We start from the raw sequence: 18,099 nt of genomic DNA on the forward strand, positions 1-18,099 counted from the left end.
ACATTTGACAAAATCCACATCCTTTCCTTTTTTAACTTTTTAAAATTGTGAAATATAATATATATACAAAAAAAGCTATAAATTTCTAAGTACATTTTAGCAAGTAGTTATAGAACAGATTTTAAAGTTTGATATGGGTTACAGTTTCCATGAGTTTTTGTTTTTTCTTCTAGTTGCTCCAAGACAATAGAGACCAACAGAAATATCAGTATAATGACTCAGCAGTCATACTCATTTGTTAAATCCTGCTTTCTCTATTATACTCTTCCTTCTCTTTAAATAACATATGTACATAAAAGCAATAAATTTCAAAGTACATCACAACAATTAGTTGTAGAACAGATTTCAGAGTTTGGTATGGGTTACAATTCCACAATTTTAGGCTTTTATTTCTAGTTGCTCTAAGGTATTGGAGGCTATTCTTATGCATTATATAGATATCCTTTTCTAGTTTATGGTGCATTGGAGTGGGCGGAGGAAAGTACCTGAAACTGTTGAGCTGTGTTACAGTAGTCTGGATTCTTGAAGACAATTGTATAAAGATACAACCTCTCCATTGTGACTGTGGGATTGTGAAGACCTTGTTTCTGTTGCTCCTTTTATTCAAGATATGAACAGATGGGGGATTGAAGGGTAAAATAAATAGGGTAGATAAAAATAGTGGTGGTTAATGAGAGAGAGGGGCAAGGGGTGTGGTATGTATGAATTTCTTTTTATTTTTAGTTCTTTTCCTGGGGTTATGCAAATGTTCTAAAAAATGATCATGGTGATGAATACACAACTATGTGATGGTACTGTGAGCCACTGATTGTATATCATGTATGGCATGTATATGTGAAGATATATCAATAAAAATATTTTTTTAAAAAGGAGATCTAGTAATTATAAACATAACAACAGAGCCCAAAATATATGAAGCAAAAACTGACAGAATTGAAGGGAGAAATACACAGTTCTACAATAATTGTTGGGGATTGTGGTAGTTAGATTCAGTTGTCAACTTGGCCAGGTGAAAGCACCTAGTTCTGTTGCTGTGGACATGAGCCAATGGTAGGTGAATCTCATCTGTTGCTAATTACATACGCAGTCAGCTAGGAGGCGTGTCTGCTGCAATGAGTGACGTTTAACTTAATTGGCTTGTGCTTAAATGAGAGAATGCAATGTAGCACAGTCTAGCAGCTTGGCATTCCTCATCTCAGCACTTGCAGCTCAGCCCAGGCCCTTGGAGATGGAGAAAGAAATCACCCCGGGGAAAGTTGTTGGAACCCAGGGGTCTGGAGAGAAGACCAGCAGAGACCATCCTGTGCCTTCCACGTAAGAAAGAGCCTCAGTGGAAAGTTAGCTGCCTTTCCTCTGAAGAACCAACAAAATAAATCCCCTTTTATTAAAAGCCAATCCGTCTCTGGTGTGTTGCATTCCGGCAGCTAGCAAACCAGAACAGATTTGGTACCGGAGAGTGGGGTGCTGCTGCGGTTTGCAAATGCCAGATCTGTTGGAACTGTGTTTTGGATGGCTAAGGGGAAGACTTTGGAGGAACTATGAAGAGATTGATGGAGAAGTCCTGGAGGGCTTGAAGAGACTGTTGGTGTAAATGGAACCACCGCCAATCTTGACAAAGGAGGACACAAAAGGGAGAGATTGGAGTTTGCAGAGTGAGAACCGTGGAAGTTCGGGTCTGAAGCCAAGAAACCTCGGCCAGGAGAGTGGACCCACCTGTATGTGTGGAGAGGGTGAGTTTACCCTGAAGGGCGAGGATGAGTCTCCCCTCTCATTGCAGTGGAATAGTTGTGCAGCCTCGGGCCTTGGAAAAGGCGTAGCATGCTCCTTGGGGGACTGGGAGAACCTGGCTGCCACCATGTGGAGGGGTTGAGCGTGCACCCCAGAAATGGCAGAGAGCCCAGGGGTGGCCCTGATGCCTGGAGAGAGTGGAGCCCAGAGGTGGTCTCCTCGATGTTCCCTGAGGTTGATTTGGAAAGAGGCCGGCCACTGCATAGGCCCTTGGAAGGGGTGGGACTGCCGCTTTCTACAGCCGAAGGATAAATGACTTTCAGACTTGGAAATCCAATGGTGTTTGCCTGCAGATCTTCCTTCCAATTTCTCCCTATGGAAATGACAATCTGTATCCTTTGACTATCCTCCTTTGCATATTGGCACCAGACTTATTTTGAGATTCACAGGTCCACAGCCAGAAGAGAATATTTTGCACCTGTTTAAGGTGATGTGAGTAGCTGCCAAGTTGACAAGGGGTGGACATGTGGTAGTTAGATTCAGTTGTCAACTTGGCCAGGTGAAAGCACCTAGTTCTGTTGCTGTGGACATGAGCCAATGGTAGGTGAATCTCATCTGTTGCTAATTACATACGCAGTCAGCTAGGAGGCGTGTCTGCTGCAATGAGTGACGTTTAACTTAATTGGCTTGTGCTTAAATGAGAGAATGCAATGTAGCACAGTCTAGCAGCTTGGCATTCCTCATCTCAGCACTTGCAGCTCAGCCCAGGCCCTTGGAGATGGAGAAAGAAATCACCCCGGGGAAAGTTGTTGGAACCCAGGGGTCTGGAGAGAAGACCAGCAGAGACCATCCTGTGCCTTCCACATAAGAAAGAGCCTCAGTGGAAAGTTAGCTGCCTTTCCTCTGAAGAACCAACAAAATAAATCCCCTTTTATTAAAAGCCAATCCGTCTCTGGTGTGTTGCATTCCGGCAGCTAGCAAACTAGAACAGGGATGTCAATGCTTTTACTTTCAAAATGGATAGAACAATTGGACAAAAGATCAGTAAGGAAAAAAGATTTGAACACTATGAATCATTTAAACCTGACAGCAATACAGAGCACTGCCTCCACGCCAGCAGAATATACACCTTCTCAGGTGCACATGGAACATTCTCCAGGGTGGACATGTTAGGCTACACAACAAGTGTTAATCAACTTACAGTTGTATGAAGTATCTTTTCCAACCACAATGGGATGAAACTAGAAATCAATAACAGAAGAACAACTGTAAAACTCTCCATGTGTAGAAATTAAACAACAAACTCTTAAATAACGATTGGGTCAAGGAAGAAATTACAAGGGAAATTAGAAAGTGCATTGAGATGAAATTAAAACAAAAAACCAAAATATCAAAATTTATGTGGTACCGCGAAAGCAGTGCTCAGAGTGAAATTTATAGCTCTGAACACCTACACTAAAAGAGAAAGAAGATCTCAAATCAATTAACAGCCGCACACATTAAGGAACTAGAAAGAGAAGGACAAATAAAATCGAAAGCTAGCAAAAGGAAGGAAATATTAAGATTAGAGTGAAGATAAACAAAATAAAGGCTCAAAAAACAATAGAGAAAATCAATGAAATAGAATTCCTACAACCCAGCAACGAAAAGATAACCCGTTAAAAAATTGGCAAAAGACTTAAATAGACATTTCTCCAATGAAGATATACAAATGGCTCATAAGCATATGAAAAGATGCTCAACATCAGAATCCAGGAGCCATTAGAGAGATGCAAATGAAAATCACAAACTATCACTCCACACGTGCTAGGATGGCTATAATAAACAAAAATGGAATTAAGTGTTGGCAAGGGTATGGAAAAACTGGAAACTCTAACTATTGCTAGTGGGAATATAAAATGGTGCAGCAAGTGGGGAAAACAGTCTGACTCTTCCTCAAAATGTTAAATGTAGAATTATCATATGATCCAGCAATTCCACCCTGAAGTATTCCTAATAGAATTGATAACAGGGGTTCAAATAGACACTCGGACACCAATGCTCATAGCAGTATTATTTTTAGGCAGAAGTTAAACGCAGGCCAAGTTCATCAACAGATGAATGCCTAAACAAAATGTTTGTTTTGTTGTATATATATATTTTTGTGTATATATATATACATACATGCAGATACATATATTGTATATATACGTTTACATATATTGGTGTGCAGATATATATAATATATCCATATATTACATATATATTATATATATAATGAAATATTTATTATTTCTCATAGTCTCTGAGGATTAGGAATCTAGGAGAAGCCTAGCTGGATGGTTCTGGATCAGGGTCTCTCATGAGGTTTTTGGAATTGCAGTCACTTCGGTGTTTAACTGAGATTAGAGAATCTACTTCCAAATTGACTCAACCTCAGTTCCTTCACTAGCTGTTAGCTGGATTCCTCCATTCCTTACCATATGGGTCTCTCCACAGCCTGCGAGTGACCTCATGACATGGCATCTGGCTTCCCCTAGAGGGAATGGTCCAAAAGGGAGAGAAAAAGTGAGTGAGCAAGCGAGATTGTGCACAGAATGGAAGCTGCAATCTTTTATAACCTAATCTCCAAAGTGATATACCGTTACTTCTGCTGTGCGCTAAAGGTCACACAGATCAATCTTGATACAAGGTGTGGGTGTGAATGTGAAAAGGTAGGGATCTTTGGGTACTATCTTGCAAGCTAGCTACCATGAAGGGAACAAGATTCTAAATCCCTTGATGGATCAAGCAGAATTTTGTAACTTAGCAGTGCTCATATAAATGGTTGATGTTTGAGTATTTTGTGCTGAGTTGTCTTCATCTGTAGTAAAGCTGTTTTGCACTTTGAATGACTGTCCCAGAGGTATTGAGGGAATGCAAAGTTAATGCTTTAGTCAAGATCTTTGGGCTATGAGTGACAGAAATTTAACTAAAAACCAGTGTGAGTGAAAAACAATGTATTGGCATTTATTACTGAGAAAAACAGAGGTGAACTAACCTCAGACGCAGATGATTCTAATGAGTAAAGCACTTTTATTCTCAGGACTCCCTATCCATCTTTCATCTCTACCTGCTTCTGTTTGGCTTCACTCTTTTCTTCTGTCATACCATACAAGCTTCCTCCATGTAGTGAGGAAAATAGAAATAGCATCCCCAGTTAAATAGCCTTCCAACTTAAAACATAAAAGAGTCTTTTCTCCAGACCCAAATTGAAATCCGGGGGAAGGGTTTTGAATGGTCTAGCTTGAAGAAATACTCAACCCCAGTCTAAACTGTGGGACTAGTGGGACAAGTATCATGATTGTCACCTCTACAAAATTGAACAGCTTAACATAGGTGTCATTGGAGCATTTAAAGGAGAAGGGACAGAAAAAAATATTTGAGTGATACATAATGAGTGAAAGAAGCTTGATACAAGAGAATACGTGCTATTTATTTATTCATTACTCCCTCTCCTTTTATCATCTATCTATTGTTCTAGACCAGGCAAAACAAATCCAAGATGACATAAATCAGATCAGTGATTGACTGGGGCAAAGCTTTGGCAGATATTGGCTTCAAAGTGATATGAGGAACTTTCTAGGATGATGGAAATACTCTATACTTTTTGTGTGTGGTGATGGTCACGTGGTTGTACACATTTGACAGGACTCATTGAACTATAGTTTGCACTGTATGATTTTATATTTATGCAATACTGTGTCTTATTAAAGTGGATTTTAAAAGTAAGGAAAAAAGTAAAGTTTTTTAGAATTAGGGGGAAAAGAATTTAGTGAATTAGAACAGATAGTGGCATAGATAAAGACTAACTCCAGTTCTTTGAAAAGTCCAGTAAAGTGGAAATTGTTGGTCAAACGTAAGTAATCAGAAAAAGAAAATGAAAACCAATGTAATAATCAACTTAAGAATCCAGAAGATACTAGCCAAACAAACTTTTACACAATCACCTGGGAGAAGAGTATTTGGAGGGAAAAAATGAGTAAATTAGAAACCATAAAAATAGTGGCATTGATAAAAAAGACTAATTCCAGTTCTTTGGAAAGTCCAATAAAGTGTAAATTGTTATGTGAATCAAGAAAAGAAGAGACATTGCAGTTACACATATTCAGATTGAAAAAGAGGAGAAAATATCAAATAGGATTTAAAATTATATGAAAATAGTACAATTATACTAATACATGTAAAATCTTTAAAATTAGCAAGTTTTAGAAGCATATATGTGTCAAAGATAGATAGACTAAAATAAATAAAAGGATAGTGGAGTAGAATGGAGATGGCAGAAATTGAGAAATTTAATAACTTTGCAATAAAAGGCACGCTGCCAAAGGTTTTACCGGTGAATTGTATCAAGCTTTAAGGTTCAGATAGTTGCCGTGCTGTTTGCATTGTTGTAAGATAGAGAAAAAAATTCAAAAATTTCCCAATTCATTTGATAACATTATCATTTCTCCAATTCTAAATCTAGCAAACATAGTACAAAATCTAAACAAATCACAGGCAAATTGAATTCAGTAAGAAAGTGGTTTAAGAAAGCAGATTCTAGAGCCAAATAGTCTGGGACCAGGTTTGTGTCCTGAGATGGATTTAATAGCTGTATGGCTTTGATCAACATTCGTAACATCTCTCTGCCTCAGTTTTCTGAAGACAAGGCTAATGATAGTAGCCACCTTATATATGTGTTGTGGAGATTAAGAGTTAACATCTGTAAAGCCCTTATTACAGAGTCTGGCATACAGTAAAGAATAAAACATGCTAACTGTTATTAGTTTCTACATCTGGAAATGTATTACTCAAATAAATCAAATGAGAAAAGCCAATAAACTAATAAGATAAATAATAAAAATAGAATCCTGTTAGATACAAAAAGGTAATCCAGTACTCATTTCTGACTTTAAAAGCCTCTTAACACACAATGAAAAGAAAGAAAAAGAATCTCCAGCTGAAATCAATTTCCTGCATCATACTTAATGATTAATCTGATTAAGTCTGCCCTCCTTATAGCTGTTTCTCAATAAACTCTATTTGGTTAGCATATATTATTGTGGCATTTTATAGGAGCAAGCCAGGAAGGTTCACTGTGGTAGGTTGAACTATGTACCCCAGAAAAAAACACCATCTTCTTCATCTGACTCCATTCTTGTAGGTGTGAACCCATTGTAAACAGGACCTTCTGAAAAGTTATTTTTAGTTAAGATGTGGCCTTCGGACTTAATTCCATGACTGGGGACTCTCTGAAGAGAAACCCATGTAGAAAAGCAAGAAGCTATAAGTCAATAGACCCATGAAGAGAAAGAAGAAGACATCGTTTTGTGCTTTGTTGTGACAAAAAAGCCAAGGACCAAGGATTGCTGGCAGCTGGCTCCAGAACCTCAGTTCTCTGGGAGAAAGCATTGACTTTCTGATGCCTTGATTTAGATCTTCTCCTAGCCTCAAAGCTGTGAACCATTAAAGTCCTGTAGTTAAGTCAACCCACTGCATAGTATTTATATTAGCAGTTGGGAAACTGAGACCCATGAACACAATTTTTACCTTAATATTTTAAAGAAAATTCTAGTTGATGCAATAAGAAACAAAACCATGAAATAGTATTTACTATTGTTTGCAACTGATAGAATTGTCTACCTGGAAAACCCAATACCAATTAAAATCCAAACAAGATTTTAAAAAATGTACAATTTATTCTTTCTTCTCAAAGAATAAATGTGTGAGAATTGCCGAGAACATTTTGAAAGTGAAGATTACAAGGATGACCCTTCCCTACTAGTTGGTACACTGTATTATTATTATACTTTGTGTTAATACACAGATTAATGAAAGAGAAAAGAAAGGCCAGAAGATCAGCATACGATAAGGGTGGTGCTTCAAATCAATGGAGAGTCATACTGGTTTGTTAAATAAATCATATCAGTACAAGTAGATATAACCTTATCACTTATAAAATCTATCACCCCTTTGGGAATGTTGCCACTGTAGGGTTTCTGAGATCCCTCATGTTGTCAGGGGGTATTTTCAGAGCCAACTTGGAGGCATGCATTGAGCAAGTGATTCCAGAAAACCATGGCTTATTCAGAAGGGTGCGTTAAATCCCTAACAACATATGCATTTCTCACTGCAATTCTGCCTATTGTTTTTCATAAAATGAAGCTATATTGTTGAGTACCTATGTGTTCATGATAAATAGATCTTCTTGCTCTATTGTTCCTTTTTTCTAGTGTATAACATCTTCCCATTTCCCATCAGTATTGTTTGCCTTGAAGCCTATTTTGATCATATACTAAGAAGTTACCTGAACTTGTTTTTGTTCATATTTGCCTGTTATCTCTCTTACAGCTTTTAATTTTAATCCATTTTGTTCTAATGTATCTCTTGCAGAAAAAAAAAGCATTACTGGATCTTTTAAAAATATGCAGGCTTATAGTCTTGATCTTTTAGTTGGTGGCTATGACTAATCTACAGTTATTATCAAGTTGTAGAAGCATTTATTGCTGCCATTTATTTCACATGACATATTTCCTGTACTTTTCAGCGTATTTTCTCCTACTTTGCACTGTATAAAACAAATTCTTCCTTGCAAGTTTAAAAGTTATGCATTTTAAAAAGTTAATGGTGTTTGTCTTAACTTTATATATATGTGTGTGTGTGCTGTATGGCGGAGTCACATTTCATTATTTTTTCATGTGAGTATCCTGTTATTGCAGCATCATTTGTTGAATTTTTGTTTGTTTTTTCTTGGGGGAGGGGGGAAGTGCATGGACTGAGAATCTAACCTGTGGCAGGCAAGAATTCTACCACTGAACTACCCTGGCACCCTGTTTGTCTTAACTTTAAAAAGATCCATACTACAAATAAGTAAGAGAAATAAAGACAAATAAATAAATTAAAATAAATATTAAAATGGGGGATTGGGGGAGGATAGAATGTTTTGGGTGTTCTTTTTTACTTCTATTTTTATTGTTTTTAGAGTAATGAAGATATTCAAAATCAATTGTAATGATGAATGCACAGCTAAATGATGATACTGTGAACCACTGATTGTATACTTTGGATGATTATATCTCAGTGAAAAATCACTGAGGAAAAAAGACCCATATATTACATTTCTTATTCTTTTTTTTAAAACTTTTTTATTGCGTAATACATATACAAAGCAAGGAAAGAAAAAAGCAATAATTTTCAAAGCATTCTTCAACGAGTAATTACAGATATGTTCCATTATTCTTATTGAACACCAATAGATCTACTACCCAGCTTTGGAAATGAAATCTTACAAGTACTGTAAAAGCCATTCGTACATCTGTCTCCATCACATCTCTTTCTCACCCCCCTCAAAATTAATTGTTCTTTTGAATGTAATGTTTATAATCCCTACACATCTTTATATTTTTGCTACATATATGTATATCCCTAAATTATGTATAGTATTGTTATGCATGTTTTAAATATAATACGATTAGTATTATATGTTATGTATTCTTTGCTTTTTTTTACTATTATATCTGTGATATTGAACCAAAATTGATGCATCTATTTACACTTACTGCTATGCATTTTATTTTACATATCTGTTATGTGAATAAACCACAATTAAGTTTTCTAAGATATATATTATCTAGTTGCAGCAGCAAGAGTCTGGAACAGAGACAAATTGAACATTCTTTAAGATGATTTTAAGACGACAAAATGAAAACTGGTTACCAAAATTAATTAGTGAAAAGAAACAAGTAATTTGACAAGTTGGCCATTCAGCAAATTGACCAGGAGCCCAAATTCTCAATAAGAGGGAAAGCAAGTTGTGGTGACGAAAGCAATTCCCTCAAATAATGCCACAAAGCATATATATCAGTTACATATTGCCACAATTACACTACATAAAACAATCTTGAAATCTCAGTGGCTTATAACAATGAATATTTACTTTTCTTGGTTTGTGGGTAAGTTGAGATGTGATTTACTCAGGTGGCCTAAGCTGGGCATGGATTCTGGGTGCAGGTCCACACGTCTCATTCTGAGGCCCAGGCTGATAGGACAAAGGATATCTAGGGTATGCTCTTTCATGGTGATGGCAGAAGCACAAATGTGTAAAACCCAAGCATGGAGTCTGCCAATATCCCATTAATAAACAAGTCAACTTTACCCTTTAATTTAATATTACCAAGTCCAGAATTAAAGGGTAGGGAAGTTGACTTCACCTACCAGCAGGCCATGGTAAAAGTGAAAGTATATGATACTACTATAGGGTAGTGAAGAATTAGGGGCAATGAGTCAAACAACCATTGCATATACAATGGAGCTCTGTCTGTTGGGGATGAGTATGTATACTGGAGCTCTGACCATTTGGGGTGGGCTCAGTTGGCACTAAAAGACATTCTTTCTCTGCATTGCCCATGTGACATGTGAGTAGTAAAGACTATGCTGCAGCCATCTGCCTGTCCATGTGGTTCCTTGCTTGCCTTATGCACTCCTTACGTCTAGTCTTAGTTTTCTGAGCCAGTGTACTCTATGTTGTGGTTTGGGTTCTCAATCAATTGAGAAATATCCACTGGGTCCAGGTGGGAATTAGATACAACATTAGCTCCATTATTGGTGACACTGCCTTGGACCCAAGGCTGAAATGGGTCTTCCCGCTATTTCCCTTCCTGATCTGAATTTACCTACAAAGTTGTAGGTATCAAACCTATCATGTGCTCTGCCTGCCTTCTTTGTTTGTGTGTGGGAAGAAGAAGAAAAGCTTATCAGAATCAGTAGAGGGATAAGGTGGGTGAGAAATGTGTTCAAGTTAAAGAAATGGCTGTGTAAAGATCTGTGGCAAGAATCAGATCACTAACAAACTGGCGGTCATTGTAGAAGTCTCTAGGAAAATGGAGGGATTCACTATTCAGGACATGTAATTGCTGAAGATGAAGGCCCATGGGTAGTTTAGCCTGAAGAAAATTTCAGGCCCAAAGCGATTCTGAAAATTGACCACAAACGTTAAAGGGAAGTAAATTCTCTTTTCTGCCATAGAATGAAAGCTCCATGAGCCTTAGGCAGGGAGTTTTATCTGTTCTGTGTATTGCTGTATCCCCACTGCCTAGAACAATGCCTAACATACAGTAGGCACTCAATAAATATTTGTTGAATATATGAATGTCTCTGCTAAATTTATCATAGGACCTTAAGTAAGGTACTTCTCTGCACTTCAGAGAATGAAGAAGTTGGATTGAATGGCATCCGATGTCCTTTCCAGTTTAGCCAATCTCTGATCCCCATTTTCGACTCTGAGCTGTTATTTCTAAACGGCGTGGAGGGGCTCTTAAGGGAGGAAAGGCAGAATGGAGAAGGACAAACTGAATCAAGGAGGAGTGCATGGGTAACCTCTGGGGGCTCAGATCAGGGGCTGATCTGAAAAATAAATGTGAACCATCTTCTTTGAGACTCCTGGGGATCTAATTCATATGAAGGACATTTCACTAGAAACTGAGCATGCGGGACACTGAGGTTCCCACCCAAGAATGTTGCTTTTGCTTCAAGTGAGTCAGCCCAGTCAACACACCACTCATACGCTCCGAAGCTCTCCTGGGAAAAACAGCATAAGTACCAGCCGGGACTCCATTTAAGTGTATCGAAAATACATTTTAATCTTGCTGAAGTTCACAAATGACAACGTTGGCATTTCTTTAAACAAATAATTCAGTCAAGGCACAGCATTACAATGTGTCCCCAGACGCCCAAGAGGCAGTGACTTCATGTCCCCCTGAGGTTTAGCAGAGCTGCCAACATTAATAAGATGACTGACAGAGCCCATATTTGCTACCAGATTAGCCAATGAGACATGCTGTCATATTTACTGTACACAGAGTCAAATATTTAAAAAGATGCACAATAGATAACTGCAATAGGCATATTTCGCATTTAGCTTTTTAGTTCCTTTCAAATAAAGAAGATAGTTGTCAATATCAAGATGGACACAAATACGTGTTATTTTCCGTGGAGCCTTTCCTACAGGTTGCTTTCACTACAGCTTAAAAGAAGTGGAGTTTAGCTTCATGGTGACCTAGGAGGAAGAAAAGAATGGCCCATTTATTTACTTATCATCAGGCACTTGACAATTATTATCTCATTTACTTTTTTTTTTGTCATGGGCAGGCATGGGGAATCGAACCTGAATCTCCAGCGTGGCAGGCAAGAACTCTGCCTGCTGAGCCACTGTTGCACCGCCCCCATTTACTTTTATAATAATGGTAGGAAGTGTGTATTATTGTTTCCCTCAGTTTACAGATGAATAAATTGAAGCTCAGCGAGGTTAAGCTACTAGCCCATAGTCATAGAGTTAGCACGGGGCAAATGAAGTTCTTGAACCCAAGTCTGCTCTTAATTCAGAGATACATTGTCATATACTCCAACAGGAAAGTATCATTACCTTTCAAACTCAAATGCTAGAATAACTGCAGGGAATAGTGTTTTAAATAAACAGGATGATCTCAGTGTCATAGGGGAAAACAGAAGATGAACCCAAATTCCAAGGGTTTCAGCTATTGGGACTCTGCCCTTTCTCCAGACATACACCCTCTTTCCTCAACACACACACACAAACACAAACACACTGGCGTAGGTGCCTTCTTCCATGGATTTTTTCAACCGTATGGGCCCATTAGGCTCAGCGTGTGGACTACTCCCTCACAATGCCCAGCCCCCGCCCGCCCCTCAACGGTACAAAGGCAGCCACCTTCCTGCAGTTGTCCAGCTGCTCCCGCCTGCAGCTCCCGGCGGCGCCGGCCGAAGGCCTTGGAGCCCACGTCGGTGGGCACGAAGTTACTCTTCATCATGCCCGCCGATCTGCTCAGCAGGCCTGCCAGCCGGTGGGTCACGCAGGTGGCAGTGTTGCAGGTTCTCTTCTGGGTAGTGACACTGAAAACAGGAAGAAGGATGAGAGAAGACTGTCTGTGAGAGGCCGGTGGGGAGGAGCCTGCCCCATGGGACCAGAACGGTAAAGTGGCTCTTCTGAGAGGCACCAATTAACTTTAAGTGTTTCTCCTAAACACAATTACCAAGGCAGAAAATTACAAGGGCCATTAGGGAAAAATGCCAGACTCCTTCCCCATAGACATTCCCAGGGGTGTCAGAAAACCCAAAGGTGACTCTGGGTGACTGGCCGTGGAACTCAGGGCTGTACCAGCCAATCTCCTTTATTAATCTAGTACCATAAGCAAATTATGGCAGCACACCCAACCCCATCCAAGCACAAACAGCAATCTGGAAGTCACACCCTAGTCTCAGGCGCCTAATGTCCTTCTCAGGAAGATGAAAAGTCCCGTCTTACCTGGAAGAAGAACAGAGTTTGCAGCATCCAGTCCCAGAGGTGTTTACCTGCTCCTTAGTGCACCTGTTCTTGCAGCTTGAGTTGGTTCGTGCGGACCACCCACCCAGCTCTGTGTCCAGCTACTGCCTGGGGCTAAGACTACTTCTAAGCATACGTCCTGGACACCGTGAAGCCTGAGACATGGGCAGAGCAATGATCACCATAGCTCAAGTCTTTAGAAAAATAGTTTTATTCCCCTAAATGATCAGCACATTCAGAAGCAGGACTAGGAATCTCTGCTATACGAGCTTATGGGGCCTCAGAGGGCTGCCCACTTTCTCTGATCTCTTCTTGGGTGATTCTTTTCTGGCCTTGAGTCCTGCTCTTTCTCCTCCTATCTGAGGTTTCAGACATCCTCTGCCATAAGGAAAGCCACTGAGATCAGCCCAGAGAGTAACCACATGCATTAAATGATAGGAAGGAAGCAAGAGAAGAACTTAGAAAAGAGAAAGAAGAGTTTAGCTGGCATCCTGGGGCATGCCAAAGTAAGGGCGGTGGTCTCTCTCCAAGCCGCTCGCCAAATCTCTTTTTTTCTTGCCAGGTGCTCCAACCCCGATGGCAGTTTGGGGGAACGTGTGAAACTTGTTCAGGTCCTGCGTGTATGTGCCCAGCATGCATGTACTCAGATTACCGCACCGCTTAGATCTGGGGCTGTCCAGGCTGCAGGGAAAAGACATTCCAGACAATACCATGCACCTGGGTCTGCCCTCCCCGGGTGGCCACACAGAGGGTTAGACCAGGGAGGGAGCTCTTGGAGCAGGAGCAGGAGGGGCAGGCAGGTGGGCAGCTCACAGCTCCTCCATCAGGAGAACTCAGGGGTAGACTGGACCAGTCTGCAGGTTGGGATTGGATTGGGGAAAGGCTGGGATGGGGAAGGGGTGACATTTGTCAGCATTCCACATGCTGCTCAGTCCTTCATGCTCTGCAGAGGGAGTTCTCAGGGCAAATGCAGGTGCAACACATGCCTCTGCCTGCACAGAACTGGGGCCAGGGGAACAGTGGTTTCTGCTCCAAACTCAGGGTACACAGGGAGGTAGGGTGGGGAGGGGTGCTCTCTCTTGGCCAGTGACAACATGCACATCTTCAGAGATGCTCCATGGGCAGCAGGCAGATCATATACATCTAGTGACCCAGACCTACCTTACGCACTGCTCTATCTGACCCCACCTTGCACATACAAAATGAAGGCTCTTTCAGGTATGAAAGAACAATGTATGCAGGTTAACCAGGTGGGGCCACATTTCTCAAACCTCCTGACACACACCAGGTCCAGCCCTGGCTTCATACTTACCAGTCCCACCTCATCCAATGCTGGGAGTTATCCTCAATACTGCAAGACCAGTTCTCAGAGTAAGACACCTTCCCATTTCACTTCCTAACAGCCTTCAGAAGTAGAACTATTTTATGTAGTCTAACTGCAGTCCCTCAAGCTGTAGCTGGGTCTCTGTCTTTGGTGGAGCCTGAGAACACCTGGGTCCTGGGCCCTGGGGAGAATTGACAGTCTGCTGGTTTCCTGGCCAGGGCTGTTCTCTCCTACCTCTAAGGGTACATCTTCCTGGGTATGGCAGGAGGTGGGGAGACCCTGTGTGGGACAGATCAGTTGGGGTGAGGAGTTTTACCTGGGGCCCCCGATCTTTTGTTCCTGCTCCAGCTCTCTGGCCATCATTTGCATAAAGTCCTGCATCAGTGCCGCCAGTGAACGGCGCGCTTCCTCCTCACTCAGTGTATCTAGGTCCAGGGGACTTTCCAAGGCAGACCTGGGAAGAGCAAGCAAAGTCTGAGCCTCCTCTGGAGGATAACCAGCCAGATTTCCTGATCTCTGTGACTTTCCCTGAAGATGTGGCCACTTTGACTCCAGCGTGGACATGACACTAGGCTAGTGTCTGTAAGAGGACAGTGATTGACCAAGAGTCAGGCACTGGTTTGGGCTCCAGGCAGCAGTATGATAGAGCCAGCTTATACAGGCTTCAAAAGTGTTGGTTAAATTTGCAGGAATTACAGAACTGGGCATCAAACACAGCTGTTATTAAAAATTAGATTATGTTAATTTACAATTAGTGCTTAAGCTGAAAAAGATCTCAGTTTAATAGATATAATTTGTATGAAGGTGAGAAATAGATTACAGTAAATCACATATCAGATTTAAAAGCAAAATATTTATTGGCAAAATAGCAGATGGGGATGCAATTCCATTTTTCAAATCATGGTTGACTTGAATAAATGGTTTGGCTGCTTATATGAGAGTTCTGTAAAAAACAATAAGCATATCCTATGAGACTCAGTGGGCTTTATGACATTTACAATAAAGAATATTGTATATATTATTACCACTTGTAAATCATGTGCTACACATTCCTTATACCAGAAAAGCTTATCATACTGTCTATGAGTGTATAATACACATTTGTATTCCTCCCCTTTCCCCTAGAGTCTGTTAAATATCCAGCACACAAATTCTGAGGTGCAAAATTGTAGCATCGCTGGGAGAGTGGGAAGGGCGCGCCCTCCCGCGGAGCTGCTCTTACCTGAATGGCATGGCCTGGAGGCTGCCAACCTGAAACAGGATCAAGATGCTGAGAGCCAGGAGGGGGGAGAACTTCCAGAAGCCCATGACGCCTCTCTGCAAGGAAAGAATGATGTCATCCCCTGCATCAGTTCAAAGTTCTATGAGCCCAGAGACCCAGGGTCCTCTTGCTCCTGCCTCTACTCGCTAGCCTCACGGCTTTCCACTGATATTTCTCTTTACCTTCATTTCCTCATCAACAGTGCAGACTACTGGGAGGTGCTGTGAGGATGCAGCATGCTGGGTTTGGTAGAGCTCGAGGTGCTGCCCTAGAGGGACACTGGGTAGGGAGGTCTCAGTCCTGAAGTCTATCCCCCGATCCCACCTGGACACACACACACACACACACACACACACACACACACCTGTTGGTCAGGTCTCTGCCAAGTTCACCCTGGGAATCCCCTGTCACAACAGCTTGTCCCACAATGCCTGTCTTTTTCAGGGTCTGAGAAACCCAGAGCTGTCCTCCTTGTGTGGGCTTTTGCATCAGTGCATGGGGGGTTATGAGGGAAGGTAAGCAGAGAGGGAACTCTCTGCTGTTGGAATCCCTGAGAAACTGGAGGGCCAGACTCTAATGCTCAGCTGCCCCACCCTCCGGTAACCCAGACTCCTGCAAGAACCAAGCCAAGCAGCTTCAAGTTGGGACTCCGGACTTCCCTCTGTCCTCTCTTCGCATAGGAAGGAGACTACACTTAAGGGTTACTTCCCCTCAATCATCGTGTCCATTCGCCACCCACTGGCGCTAGCCCAGGTTCTGAACCAACTTCCCGGGGACCTCCAGGCACTAGAGGCGACTCTTGACTGCGCTGTTCCTGCGTCCTGCTCGGCGGCAGCGGGGGGTATAGATCCAGGGTGCCGAGATCCGCCCAAGCATGGGTGCTGCAGCAGAGCGCCAGGCTGGGGCCCTCAGCCAAGCCGGGGGAGCAGAGCAGGGAACCCCGAAACTAAGTCAGTCCAGTTCTGCAAGAGCCTGGGATGGACCAAACCACTAAATAGAGACTAATAAAGGGACAGACACAGAAGTGGCCAGAGAGACAGAGACTGGCAGGGAGATAAACCAAGAGATAGACTAATGAAGAGACAGGGAGAGCAGGAGAGGATAGCAAAATGTAATGATCTCGGGGCTCACCTGGCGGCGAGTGCTTTGGAGCAGAGGTGGTGTCCGCCGCGTTCCGCGAGGGCACAGAAGTGGAGGCGACTCTTGGACTTCACAGTGGCTCGGATGCCTCCCACAGCCAGCGGCTGCTCTTATTTCCGCAGCCATCTGTCGGGAGGGGGTCCCCGAGCGCCAGGCAGCCAATGGGCGGCGGGGTCCCCTGCCCCAACCGGATTGCGTCACCCCAACGCTTCCAGAACCTGGAGCACCCAGCAGGACGGCCCCACTCAGATTTGCATTGAGGTCCTTGATGAAAGTAGGAGAATGGTAGGAACCAAAGAAAAACGCCCTAAAAGTGAGCGGAAATTTGAGAGCAGTTTTCACGTAACGTGAGACTTCACTTCTTCAGTTCCGCCTGCTGTTGAACACGCGACGCCCTCCACCCTCAGTTGTGAAGTCTTGGAGGGCAGGGTCCCGGATGGCAGGAGCGCCTAGCTCCCCCAAGGGTGACCCCCCCACCCCTACCCTCTGCACGAGCGAGGCGTGGCGGGGGAATGCTAGCAGGGTGAATTCCGGCCCAAGCCCCGCATCCGACTGCTGCAGCTGGAATCACACAGAGAGGCGGGGCTGATGGGAAGCCGGCGTTGGAGGGGGGAGCAGGAACTCTGTCAGTTCGATTCCTGAGCTCGATTCCAGCTGCTCCAATTCCAGGCTGTATGATTTGGGGCAAATAACTACTCAGAGTCTCAATGGACTCAACTTTGAAATGGAGGGTGATATTCCCACCTTGAATGGATATTGTGAGAAGTAGCCCAGCGCCTGGTCCCCTGCAAGGTAGGGCTCTGGGCTAGTTTCCTGAGCTGCCTGGCTTCCTGGAGGCTCTGTCCAGATCAGTTAGGTAGGTGGAGGAGGGCGGGGTGCCCCGCTGGCCTGAGGGTGAAAGCGGAAGGTTCAGCTTCCAAAGCCCCCACCCCGGCCTCTAGCCCTCCCTCTTCCTGTCCTGCCATCCATCACCTCGCGCTCGGTCCGCCTGCCCGAGCCATTTGCACAGCTGCCCCTTGCTTCCCGCCGCTGTTTGCCAAGGTGCCCCAGTGTGGTCCGATTCCCGCCGGGCACTCCCCGCCCCCTGCGCTTCGGTCCTGGACTGAAGAGCAAGGCAGGCTTGACAGGGCTGTGGGTGCCTGCCTAAACCAAAGCTCACACTCACTCCCAGTCACATTCATCCTCACACACCAATTCGTTACTCGGTTCAAACGTGTGCCCACTCCACGAAGCACAGGCACCCGCAGACGACTGCTGCTCGGGGTCATCCGCAAAGGTTCACTATGAAACGCGCCGCCACTCAGCCTC

The 18,099-nt window shown here is 42.8% G+C and overlaps 1 protein-coding gene across 1 annotated transcript; it reads right to left on the reverse strand.

Annotated features, from left to right (window-relative positions):
- Positions 1-13,371: 13,371 nt before the first annotated feature.
- Positions 13,372-16,878, reverse strand: LOC143643669 (calcitonin-like). Its single transcript, XM_077112257.1, has 4 exons — positions 16,783-16,878; positions 15,613-15,707; positions 14,707-14,844; positions 13,372-13,747 (listed from the first exon to the last, which is right to left on the reverse strand). Exons 2-4 carry the CDS (start codon positions 15,696-15,698, stop codon positions 13,546-13,548), a joined length of 426 nt encoding a protein of 141 aa, XP_076968372.1. The 5' UTR covers positions 15,699-15,707; positions 16,783-16,878; the 3' UTR covers positions 13,372-13,545.
- Positions 16,879-18,099: the final 1,221 nt, after the last annotated feature.

This window comes from Tamandua tetradactyla, chromosome 8, assembly GCF_023851605.1.
Source record: "Tamandua tetradactyla isolate mTamTet1 chromosome 8, mTamTet1.pri, whole genome shotgun sequence".
Classification (NCBI taxonomy): Eukaryota; Metazoa; Chordata; class Mammalia; order Pilosa; family Myrmecophagidae; genus Tamandua; species Tamandua tetradactyla.

Excerpts from the sequence above, each read along its gene's own strand:
- LOC143643669 (XM_077112257.1), bottom strand. The coding sequence starts at position 15,698 with ATGGGCTTCTGGAAGTTCTCCCCCCTCCTGGCTCTCAGCATCTTGATC. Across the intron at positions 14,845-15,612 it reads CTCCAGGCCATGCCATTCAG|GTCTGCCTTGGAAAGTCCCC; the intron begins GTAAGAGCAGCT and ends TGCTCTTCCCAG. Across the intron at positions 13,748-14,706 it reads CAAAAGATCGGGGGCCCCAG|CCTGGACAGCCCCAGATCTA; the intron begins GTAAAACTCCTC and ends TTTTCCCTGCAG.